Source organism: Prionailurus bengalensis, chromosome X (assembly GCF_016509475.1).
Source record: "Prionailurus bengalensis isolate Pbe53 chromosome X, Fcat_Pben_1.1_paternal_pri, whole genome shotgun sequence".
Classification (NCBI taxonomy): Eukaryota; Metazoa; Chordata; class Mammalia; order Carnivora; family Felidae; genus Prionailurus; species Prionailurus bengalensis.
Window position 1 is genome coordinate 126,137,482 of NC_057361.1, and position 12,396 is coordinate 126,149,877.

Genomic DNA, 12,396 nt, shown 5'->3' on the forward strand with positions numbered 1-12,396 from the left:
CTCACCCTGCTTACAACTTCCCAGGACTTCTCCCTCTCCTCTTAGTGTAACCTTAACTTGACACACAGTCCCTTCATATTCTCAACTTTGCTCCCAATCTTGCTTCATACTCACTATGACACAACTTGTCACAGTTGCCAGAACACGCTGGCTTTGTGCTATCACCTGTCCTTCACACCCCTGGCCATGGAAAGGCTTTTAGGACACCCACCCCTGTTTGACTCACTCCTCCATGGCCTTGAGAACTTGGCTCAGGGATCGCCTTCTTGGGCCAGCCTCCCCGTTCTGGGTTTACCTTCATGAGAACTCAGAAGCATTCCACAATTGTCCACTAAGTCTGTCTCTCACACTAGATCGTGGGCTCCCTGGAGGTTGGTGCTATGTCTTAACGCAGGTTCTGCCTGGCAGTGGCCAGCATTGGGTGAGTGAGCCAAAACCTGGGTGCTTTCTCTTTTACAAGTTGCAGCTCCACTTTTATCCCCGAGCCTTGTTTGAGCCCCATAGCAGCTCTGAGGTCAGCAGGGAGGATCACTGCTCTGCAGAAGAGACCTCTGGGAGCAGCTGCAGGAGAACAATACAACCCCTGCTCTGTTCCAGGCTCTTTGCTGGCCCTCAGGGGGCTCACAACCAAGTAGGAAAAAAAAAGGTATAATTGAGCGTGCTGAGTATTAGAACGGGAGCAGACAAGGAAGGAGCTGACTGTTCCCAGGGAGGGAGAGGAGGTTCACAGTAGTGACAGTTGAGCTAGGCCTTGAAGGATAAGGAGGAACTCACCAAGGAGAGGGAAGGTATTCTAGGTGGAGGGGATAGCATAAGCTCAAGCTCGCAGGCATGCTGATGGGTTTCTCGGGGGCCACTACAAATCCAAAGCCAGGGTCTTTCTGTGTCCTAAAAATAGACAATCAGAGAGACGAATGACTAACAGAAACAACCAGACGCCTCAGGTCTATGAAAGGACAAGATTTAGCTGATTGAGTCCTTTGGGGAAGTGTGTTTTGCCTTGACTCCTGTTTGCAGTTTTCTTGCATACACAGACATTGTCTGTCCACAGACTAGACCGGTGAACTTGTGGTAGCTACATCTTACCTTCCTGCACTGACTCCATGGAAGACAGCAGGCCGGGCCCCGACTACCCCCACACACCCTAACACACCCCTCTGAATTGCTCTGCATTACCCCTTTACAAAGAAGCTGATCTCCCATGTTTTCAAAGGAGGGAATACTTTTTCTTTCTATCTGGTTTGAGGTGGACAGACTGTCCCTTCCTTTTGCCTCTAGGACTTAGTTTTTGGAGACTTTCCCCAGCAAGAAGGAGATTAGGCTCACTTGCTTGTCTTCTTATATAATCCTGTCAGCAGCCTTTCTCCCCTTGCCCAGAAGTTGAGCAAGGCACTTAGATTTCACCAGTAGAAGGTGGATCTCTTCCTAGTTTGTTTTTCTTAGTTCAAAGCTTTGTCTCAGTATGAATATACTGGTTTTTAATGGATTCAAAGAACTAACATTTTACAGGAGAAAGACTTGAGGCTTCTGATGTGTGAACCTTAACAATCCCAGCCCCCTGAATGTTGCTCTTTAGGGTCTTATTTTCCCATTCAGAGCTATTCTGAGCCCACTTTTTTTTTTTAATTTTTTTTTCAACGTTTATTTATTTTTGAGACAGAGAGAGACAGAGCTTGAACGGGGGAGGGGCAGAGAGAGAGGGAGACACAGAATCGGAAACAGGCTCCAGGCTCCGAGCCATCAGCCCAGAGCCTGATGTGGGGCTCGAACTCTCAGACCGTGAGATCGTGACCTGGCTGAAGTCGGACGCTTAACCGACGGTGCCACCCAGGCGCCCCCTGAGCCCACTTTTAAGAGTACGGTCAGTGGCATTCATTTCACATTGTTGTGCAACCATCCCCACCATCCATCGCCAGAAGTCTGCCTCTTGTAGAACTGAAACTCTACCTAGTAATCACTAAGTCCCCAATTCCCCCTCCTCCCAGCCCCTGGAACCCACCATTGTTTCTACATATATGAGTTTGACTACTATACATATCTCATATAAAAAAGGATCATATGGTATTTGTGCCTGGCTGATTTCATTTAGCATAATATATTATGTGAAAAGTGAAGTTTTAAAATGTATTTTCCTGATAACTTCCATTATGATTTCAGAAACATGTTTCCGTAAAATGGCCCCATCAGACACAGAGGTTCATAATACCCATTTCAAGGCCATTTCATCCAGCCACAAAATCATTTCCTACAAGAACGTGTGTATGTGTTTGTGTGTGTGTGTGTGTGTGTGTGTGTGTGTGTGTGTGAGAGAGAGAGAGAGAGAGAGAGAGACTAGAGGTGTGGAATTGGATCGGAGCAGTCATGGTGTTTGAGACCCTGGTGTTGGCTGCCTGGCAGCCACCTTCTCACTGATAAGTGTTCTGTGAATCTAGCTTTTTGCACGCAATTGGACTGTTTTCTTGGTCACAGATTTCACCGTCTCCAGATGTTAGGAGATCCATGGCTTAAGTAAATTGACCACTACCAAGAAAACGGACGTAAGACCAAATACATCTAACCCAAAATTGAATGCTTCTCTTTGTTTGCGAGTCAGTATTATGGGTGAATGAAGAGAGGAGCATATCCTAAGGGCTGTCACAAAAGCTGGTCTTATAAACTACTTGTCTGAGTGGTGTTATGGTTCTTTCATCAGCTGGTATGCTTCATTGTGTCTTGGTTGTGAAGTGCTCAGTCCCCACCATACTCTGAGCACTTCCTGAAGGCTTCTGACAGCCCCAGACACTGAGTTCTTCCACACATAGTCAGGGTGGCTTTAATTTCACCAAGAAGAGCTCTGTCTTCTGTTATACTGTTCCACTCCCAGCACCCCCTGCCCTAGCATCATGGGGATGAGCAGCACATAGTCCCTTTTATCCACGGGGAAACTCAGCTGCAGCAGAAAGACAGGACTGGAGTGGATTTACCTAGTTTGTGGTAGGGCTGGCACCAGAACCCAGCACTCCCTTGGTCTGTGCATTTTCCCACTGCACTCCCACAATGTAATGATCAACACAAGGAAAATCAAGAATAATTGAAATGTGTGAGTGCCATGGAAAAAGCTACAATGCCAAAGATGCTCCTTTTGTTGTAAATGACGAGAGAGGCCATTTAACTGGCTTCCCATTTTGCCTCTAATCCAAGAATGCAGTGAGTTATGGGCCCAGTTACACCTTTTCCGCAGAGAGAAGCCTGTCACAGGAATATTAAGCAGAGGGCTTCATTTAATAGCTACCACTGTGGTTCAGCTTTGTGGAAACTTGACAGGGGAATGGCATCCACACAAAAACACTAATGCCTAAAAAATGTTTCAGTTGATATTATATAAATGTCTGTCTCTAAATATGTCTTTATGAAGAGAAAACTTCATCGCAAACATAACGTTATTTGGAGCTGAAATGGAACAAGCATTTGGTGAGCCAATGAGAGACCAGGTCACACGGACACATTTGACAGAAGACATTCCAAATGTGAGTACTGACACACAAAAAAAAGGTTAACCAAAACCAGATAAGGGGAAAGTCGAGCACATATATACCAGGAAGCCACTGATATTACCTGTGGATTAAAAATTGTATTTGGTACATTTATCAAATCAATTAATGTTGAGTTTATACACATACACACACATATATACATATATATTCAAGGTTTCAGTTACTTATTGCTGTGTAACAGTGTTAGAACATAGTGGTTTAAAACAATACCATACCCATTTCTTTGTTCTTGATTCTGTGATTCAGGCTGGCCCCACTTGGGAGTCCTTGGCTGGTTTCCTCTGGGTTTACCCACCCACCTGCAGTCAAGGGGACCCTCCCCTGAGGTGTGAGTTCCAAGCGGCCTCACTCACATCCCTGGCAGTAACTGCTGGCATTGGCTGGGTGCCTCAGTTTGCCTTCATGTGGCCTTCAACAGGCTAGACTAGGCTTTTGGTTGGAATGGCAAAGGCTTCCCTAGCAACCACACTGGCAGTAGCAAGGACTCCTAAGATCTAGCATTGCAAGTATCAGAAAGGACTTTAAGGAATTGTCAGGGCTCCTGGAGGTTCTTCATGTAGGTCTGCATAGGTTTGGTTTGATTCATTTTTGATGAATGCTAACGTTTCAGAAATGAAATCATGTCAAGATAAAATGTGTTTAGATCAAATGTTAATAAATTAAAGATGCCCAGGAGTTTCCCCACTAGATCACACTTGTCTTGGTGGGTAGCTCAGAATAAAGCCTCCTCTGTGCCTCTATAATAGAAGGTTAATGTGAGATTCTAATGTTCAGATGAACCATCAGAGTCCCTTGCCATCTAGTTCCTTGTTTGTATAAATTAGGATTTTATTGATACTCAGCAACCAAAAAAATTAGATTTCAGTGGTTGTGTTATGGTGTTCTTTCTCACTGGTTGCCTTTATAAGAAGTATAAGTTAAAAATTTAAAAAGAACACTTTCATCTTACCTTATATATATGTTCTGTGTAAGACTTCTCTGAAAAGAGGCCCACTGCTAGAGACAAAGGAAAACAGAACAGGTTAAAAGAAACCCAGGGGCCTAGATCATTCTCTTACCTCAAGGTCATATTGCAATTAAAATCATTTAGATGGCTTTCTTTTCTATTCTTAAAACTCTCTCCAAGATGTTGATGTTATAACTTCTCTCAGTAACCCATTCTTGAGTCTCATTACCTGTTTACAGTCCAGAGTTTTATTCTTGTTAGTACATGTTCCTTCTTGTCCACTGTGCCCACTTCCTCTGCATCATCTTTCATGGCCATAAAACGTAAGTGGTTATTTCATATGATCTCTAACCATGTGGTGTTATAGGTGTGATTAAAGACGTTGGCCCATCACACACCTGACTTTTCTGGGGTAAATGTCAGTTCAGTTCTCATCACTACACAACTCTCTGTGGAATAGCCATTGGCCCACTCGTTCCAAGCAATATTGGTGCCACATTTCAAAATAATATTAATGATTTAAAAAAAAAAACAAAAACAGGGGCGCCTGGGTGGCTCAGTCTTGATTCTGGCTCAGGTCATGATCTCGTGGTTCATGAGTTCAAGCCCCACATTAGGCCCTGCACTGACAGTGCAGAGCTTGCTTGGGATTGTGTCTCTCCCTCTCTCTGCTCCTTCCCCACTCATGCTCGTGCTCTCTCTCTCTCAATATAAATAAACTTTAAAAAATAAATAAAATCATGAAAGGAAATTGCACTGGACATAATAGAAAGGTTATTTGATTTTTTAAAATAGACCATCAAACTATGAAACAATTGTAACTAGAGATGCTAGATAACAAGAGAATCTGAAATCCTTTGGGATCCTATCAAAACATGTCTAGTTTGAACCTCTTTGAACTAAGGCAAGCTTTTAGCAAACCAAGGAAAATCAGTTTGGGGAGCAGGGAGGCTCAGAGTTATTCTAAACAACCTACATTTACCTATACAGCTGACTTGAGGGAAGGAGAAGGTATAGCCAAAATGAGGATCAAATGGAATTTGTGTATTTAATTTGCCTATGTCCTGGGAATATCTTAGAAATTCCAGTCAAGGTACAAATTATTTAGCATGGTGTGATTATATGTATATGAGAGTAATCAAACAAAACCTAGACAAAAATGGGTTGAAGAGATCATTTTGTTGGGGGTGGGGTGCGGTGTGGAATAGTGAAGCTGATTACATCAGTAGGTTACACGTGCCTGAACAAATGATGCTTAAGCTCCAGAGCCATCTCTGGGTGGCCCAGTGGACTCCAGTAAAAATGCCAGTCCGTGGGATACTAGGTTGGGAGGAGCGAGTCTGTAGTAGGGGCCCTGACACCTCTGAAGTCTCCTGCATAACTCAATTGTATAGATATTCAAGGGATAAAGAGAGGGGTTGTTTGTTTGCTTTCTAATCAGGATCAGAATTTCTTTAATATCTTTAGTTTCCAGACTCCCAACTTTGATTTACTGTACATGAGCTTAGGGAAAATGGGTGTTTGTCATTTTCAGAAAGCCCAGATACAGTTTTAGAAAGACCCCAGGGAGGATGGATATCACTGGTCCTCCTTTGGAGACTGTTGGGGCCAGCTTAATCAGTGTGCAACAGACAGTTTTATTCTCCCTGGCATCAGAATATTGAAGTGCCTGCATCTGGTGCTCTGTCCTTCCATTATCCCCAGTTGCCAGATTTGGAATTTAGCCCAGAAAGTGCACATGTTGCAGAAGGTGAAATGTAAGCACCATAGCTCTTCCCTGATTCGTCGGTTTGCTCAGAGCTCAGAGAAGGGAAAGCAAAGCCTAGGGCCTGGCTGATTAACAGTTTACTGATCCTCCCTGCAACCCCTCCAGGAGATCCCATCAGACAGCAACAGTCTTGGATATACTAAGGTGGGAAGGGATTAGGTGACAAGTCCAAAGTCACACAGCACAGCCCTATAATGGTCAGTTTGAGGAAAAGAGGCTGACTTTCTCCTGCGAGCATATAGACTTTGCTTTCTTCTTACTGATATTTTAAGTCGACATTGTCAGTTGAGTGGGTGGCATGTTGTGTTGTGTTTTATTTTGTTTCTGTCTGTTTTAGAAGTGCCCAGGGCTCTGTTACTAGGAGCAAGAAGGTATGACTTTGGGTTTTTTTTGTATTGTCCAGTTTTGATCATACATAGTTTCATTTTTTCCAGAGGTGTTTCCTGCTCCTTTCGTTAAACACACAGCATGCATGTATCAGATCATCCAATCCAGCCAAAGTCTATCTCAGTATCATCTGCTATCTCTCTTTCCTCCTTACTTATCTCTGGAGAGGAGGGTGCCACTGGCGATAGAACACCAGAATTATATAAAGCTTCCAACTTGACTCAAAAAGAATTTCAAACAAACAGATGGACTTGCTCGTGAACATGTGAGTCAAAGTTCTTTATAGCTTCAAATTCTCATATACCCCCTGCCCATCCCTCTCTTTCTGCAGGCCAGTAAGTGCACAGTGATTGGAGGCTCTGGATTCCTGGGGCAGCACATGGTGGAGCAGTTGCTGGCAAGAGGCTACGCTGTCAATGTATTTGATATACGGCAAGGGTTTGACAATCCCCAGGTGCACTTCTTTCTGGGTGACCTCTGCAACCAACAGGTAATGATGGACCACCCAGCCTTGCCAGTTTTCCACAGGCCCCCAAAGGGAAACTACCAGGCTTACCCTGCTCAGAGGTCAGCCAAATTGTTTCAAAAAAATTTTTTTTGAAAAAATTTAAAGTTACACAAAAGAATTTAACACATACCCTCATTTCGTCAGTACAACTGCACTCTACCATGGTAGTGCAAAAGCAGCCATGGTCAGTACATAAAGGAATGGGTGCAGCTGTGTGCCAATAAAACTTTATTTACAACGTTGTCCACAGGCTGTACTGTGCCGACTACTGTTCCAGAGTATTCATTTGATCTTGGAACAACATGGGTCAGAGACACTGACCCTCCGTGTACAACTTTTGACTCCCCAAAAGCTTAACTGCTACCGGTAATATAAACAGTCACTTAACACACATTTTGTATGTTGTATGTATTATATACAATATTCTTACAATAAAGTAAGCTACAAAAAAGGAAATGTTGTTATAAGTAAACCATAAGGAGTAGGGCACATGGGTGGTTCAGTCACTTGAGCATCTGACTTTGGCTTAGCTCATGATCTCACAGTTTGCAAGTTTGAACCCCACTTTGGGCTTGCTGCTGTCAGTGCAGAGCCCACTTTGGATCCTCTGTCCCCCTCTCTCTGCCCCGTCCCTCTTGTGCTCTCTCAAAAATAAATAAACATTAAAAAAAGAAAACCACAGGAAGAGAAAATACATTCATGGTCCTGTACTGTATTTACCTCAAAACCACATATAAGTGGGCCGATGCAGTTCAAATCCGTGTTGTTCAAAGGTCACCTATGTACCCCAAAGTGCAGTTGCTGGTTTTCAGGGTTTTTTTATTGATATGTTTCACATTCCATAAACTTCATATTTTTAAAGTGTACAATTCAGTGGTTGTTTGTGTAGTTAAAAAGTTGTGTGACCATCACCTTGGTCTCATTCCAGAACATTTTCATCATCCCAGCAGAAAATCCCAGGCCCATTAGCGGTTGTTCCCCTTTTGCTCTCCTGCCCTCCCAGCCCTTGGCAACCCACTCGTCTCCTGTCTCTGTAGATGTGCCTGCTCTGGGCATTTCATATAAGTGGAATCATGCAATAATATATGTCCTTTTATGACTGGCTTCTTTCACTGAGCATGTTTGCAGGCTTTACTTGCGTCATAAGGGTATTAATATTTTGAGTTTTATTAGATGTTGCCAAATTGCTGAACAAAGCTGCCAAATCAGTTTTCTGTTCACACCAGCAGTGTGGTTGGTAGGATCCGCATGGTTCTACGTCTTTGCCAACACTCAGTGTACTTAGACTTTTTGGTATCGCCATTCCAAAGAATGTGGAATGGTAGTTTGGTGAGGCTTAGAGTCATGTGCCCTCCCTATTCAGGAGGCCAGACTCTGTGCTCTTTGTTGATCCTCTGTGAAGTGCCTGTCAACAACCTTTGTCCATTTGTCTTTGGCTTACCTTATTTCTCTTATGGATTTAGAATGCTCTATCACAGACAGCTTCCTTCAGCCTGTCCGTGGGCTCTTATTCTTGACTTTGGCGTCATTTGCCATAGCTGTTTTACTTTGAATTTTAAGGACACAGCTTCCCTCGCAGGCTGTCTTCTCTCCCATCCTGCCCACACCTCTGAGCCTGGAGATGGGGTAGAAGTCTTCCTTGTTTGTCATTGCCACTTCCTCACTGCCCTAAGATCCCTCTGGCTGTGCAGATGGTGCCAGCAGACTGTACATACCCCAGTGCCTTCCTTGGGACAGTCATCCACAGCCATGTGTTCCCTTTCCCAGGGGAGTCCATCTCATTTCTTAGTGATTTTAGCTCCTGGCCGAGGTCAGCCTCATCATAACTGTCGATAAGTTCAGTAATCACACAAATGACCCTGCCAATACCCTCACCTCACCTCTCCTTGGCCTTCTGTCACTCAGCCTCTTGGCTTCCAGGCCTGTTGTCATCCCCCGCCCCAGAGCCTGTTATTGTTACTAAATGTGTCCTCAACGTGATCTCACTTACAGGCCCCCCACTTTGCACCACCTCCTATCTTTCTAGTTCATAACCTAATACCTTCACCTACCAATTCTTAAACCACACCCAGATTTCTGGCTCTTTTCAACTCTCCATCACCCAGTTTGTGTCCTTACTGCCTTTGAGTCCATGGCTGACTTACTCTCTTGCATAACACTTATCCCCCTTGCCTCTTTCTTCTTGTCTGTATCAGTCAGGGTTCTCCAGACAAACAACCACTAACGTGTGTGTGTATGTAGATAAAGAGGAAGAGGGAGAGAGATATGGAGAAAGGGATAGAATAAGATTTAATTAAATAAATTGGCTCATGGGATTGTGGGGCTGGCAAGATTGAAATTTGCAGGGCAGGCCAGCTGGCTGGAAACTCATGCAGGAGCTGATGCTGCAGTCCTGAGGCAGAATTTCTTACAGAAACCTCAGGGTTTGCTCTTAAGGCCTTTCAAGTAATTGGATGAAGCCCACACAGAGTATGGAGGATAATCTCCTGTACTTAAAGTCAGCTGATTATAGATGTTAACCACAGTCATAAAATACCTTTATGGCAACACCTAGACAGGTATTTGATGGAATGATGGGACTGGAGCCTCACCAAGTGGACACATAAACTTCTACATCAGGTTGTACTTCCTAGGTATAACCCCAGTCCTGGTTAAATCTGATTCTCCCTCCTCCCTTGGGGCCTCTGGGCACTGAACAGGGCCGAAGAAGAAAATACAAGGTTTTTTACCTTGTTCTTCATGGCCATGGCCTTCAAACTGGTCCCATGGTACCTTGTGGCACCACATAACACTGACATGCCTGTGACCGCATCCACGCTCTGCAGGTGCCTCATCTGTGCCAGCTGGAGCCCCTCTCTTCCTACCCAGTGATTCAGCTAGGGATTCTGGCCTTTCTCTCCTGCATCAGCAATTGATCCCTGTCTGCCCAATCATAGCCATCAGCACACAGACATATTGCAGGCTCACCCATCGTAAGAAAGCAAAACGCCCTGATGGGAGATCCCACTCCAGCCATTGCCCCACTTGTCTCTCTCGTGTCATAGGGGGAGCTCAAAGAACCATTTGCACTTGTCACCTCTGATTGCTTCATTCCATTGTCTCTTACAAGTACTCCAGCTAGGTTGTCACCAACAGCCCCCTGTCACAGCCATCGGGGGCCTAGAGGAAACCAGATCCAGTGGCCAAGCCTAGGACACCCCACTTGCCCATTTCTCCTCTTGCCATTCTGTCTCATCTCTATAATTTCTTTTTTCTGGTTCTTCTGGTTCTCCTTATCTCTATAGTTTCTAAATGTGGTAGGCTCCAGAGCTTATTGCTTAGATCTCCTTTCTTCTCTGAGCACACTCAGTGTCCACGTGAATCCCCCCTCCCCTGGTTCACCGATGAAATACAGTCTAGGAGCTGATGAGCTCCCAGCTTGATATCTCCAGCCTGTAGCTCTCCTGGACTGTATCTGTCCAGCAGGCAGATATCTCTATTTAGATACGTAATAGACATTTTAGACTTGCCATATCCAAAATTCAGCTCCTGGTTCCCTGCTACAGGCCCCCTCTCCCACTACAGCAAGCCTACTAAAGTCCTTTCCCTCTCAATAAATGACCCACTCTGTCTTTCCAGTTGCTTTGGCCAAACACCGTACATTTACCTTTGATTCCTTTCTCTTGTACCCTTCATCCCATTCATCATCAGATCTTTTTGACTGCACTCTCTGAATAGATCCCCAATTCACCAACTTATTCCTTCATTTGTTACCATGCTTCTCGAAGCCACCACCCTTTTAATGCATAAATCAAATCTTGATACCCGTCTGTTCAGAAGTCTCCAGTGATCCAGTTCTGTTTAGAGCAAACACGTAAGCCCTTATAGTCACCTATGAGGTCCTGCATGATTTGCCCTCACTACCTCTCTGGCCTAACCCTCTCTTGTATTGCTCTGCTCATTGCTCTGCTCCAGGCATACTGGTGTCTTTACCACTCCTCAGACTCACCGAGTTTCTGCCTCAGGACCTTTGTACTCACTGCTCTTTCTACCAGGAATGCTCTTTGTGAACCACCAACCTTGCTCCCTAAATTTAAGTCTCCGACCAACTTATGCTAAGCCACAAGCCACTCTAGATCTCCTTTACTCTGTATTATATTTCTGTATAACACTTGATACTAGCTGATATACTCTGTATCTACTTGTTTATCTGCCCACCATCCCTGGAGAAAGGAAGTTCCATGAAGGCAGGGATATTGTCTCTCTTGATCAATGCTGTGTACTCTCAAAGGAGATAAGACTCCTTAGCAAACTTCAGCTTCCTTCCAAACTGCCCTCTCAAGTATCTACTACTCCTGTGATATGGTTGCTAGTCTTTTATTTACGAAGTTTTTTTTTAAGCACAAACTTAAAGCAAGACCCGCCAGCATGGTGTATTCTCCAGCTACACTCAGCTACTCAGGCACCAGCAGGGAGAAGGAGAGAGTTGCATTTAACCAGAGCTGCAGTTTGCCAGACCAACTTGATAAAGACAGACATAGGCAAGGTCAAGATTGCAATGATGGATCAAGAAGTCCAAGCTAAAGAGGATGTGAAAAGGGTGAAGGGGTTTAAAATGGGTTTGAAAGTCACTACTTAGGTTTTGTGCCGTATTCTTGAATTCGTTCATCAGTACTTCTTCTCTCCCATTTCTTTCTTCTAGGTTCCTTCCTCTTCCTGAAGTGTTTCCTTTAGCATCCTTCAGTGAATATTTGGGCAGAAAACTTTCTATGGCCCTTGTATGCTTGAAAATGTTGTTATGTCACCCTTTCTCATAAGTGCTTATTTGCTGGGGGTGGAATTGTAGGTTCATAACTATTCCTTCCAACACTCAATCTGATTATTCCTTTGGGGGTCAGCTGGGTTTTAATCTCATGCCTTTTAGGATTTTCTTTTTTATCCTGTATACTCTATGGAAAGCATGTCTAGGTCTGACTTTTCGTTTTGTATTTAAATCCTACTCAACACCTAGTGGGCCGTTGGACTCTGAGGATGGAATTCTGTCCTCATTTCTGGAAAATTCTTCAAATACTGACTCTACTTCCATTCTCTTTTCTTTCTGGAAGCCTTACCAGACATATATGGAGGGAAGGTGGAGTCCTTAATTATATTCTACATGTCTGTTAGTTTCTCCTTCATGTGTTCTTTCAAGTTCTGTCTTTGTAATATTTCATAGATTTCCTCTGTATCATATCCACTCACAGACAGTCTTGTTTCACCTATATCCCCACCCCAC

General features: G+C 44.1%; 1 protein-coding gene across 7 annotated transcripts in view; it reads left to right on the forward strand.

Annotated features, from left to right (window-relative positions):
* Positions 1–12,396, forward strand: part of NSDHL (NAD(P) dependent steroid dehydrogenase-like) — a 30,138-nt gene that overhangs the window by 5,048 nt on the left and 12,694 nt on the right. For 2 of the 7 annotated variants that reach the window (XM_043571117.1, XM_043571114.1), the window contains exons 2-4: positions 2,470–2,537; positions 3,395–3,506; positions 6,966–7,124. In XM_043571117.1, coding sequence (XP_043427052.1) covers positions 3,435–3,506; positions 6,966–7,124 — 231 coding nt within the window. In that variant the 5' untranslated portion in view covers positions 2,470–2,537; positions 3,395–3,434. The remainder of the gene's footprint in view (positions 1–2,469; positions 2,538–3,394; positions 3,507–6,965; positions 7,125–12,396) is intronic. The other 5 variants (XM_043571113.1, XM_043571116.1, XM_043571119.1 and 2 more) reach the window with 4 other exon arrangements.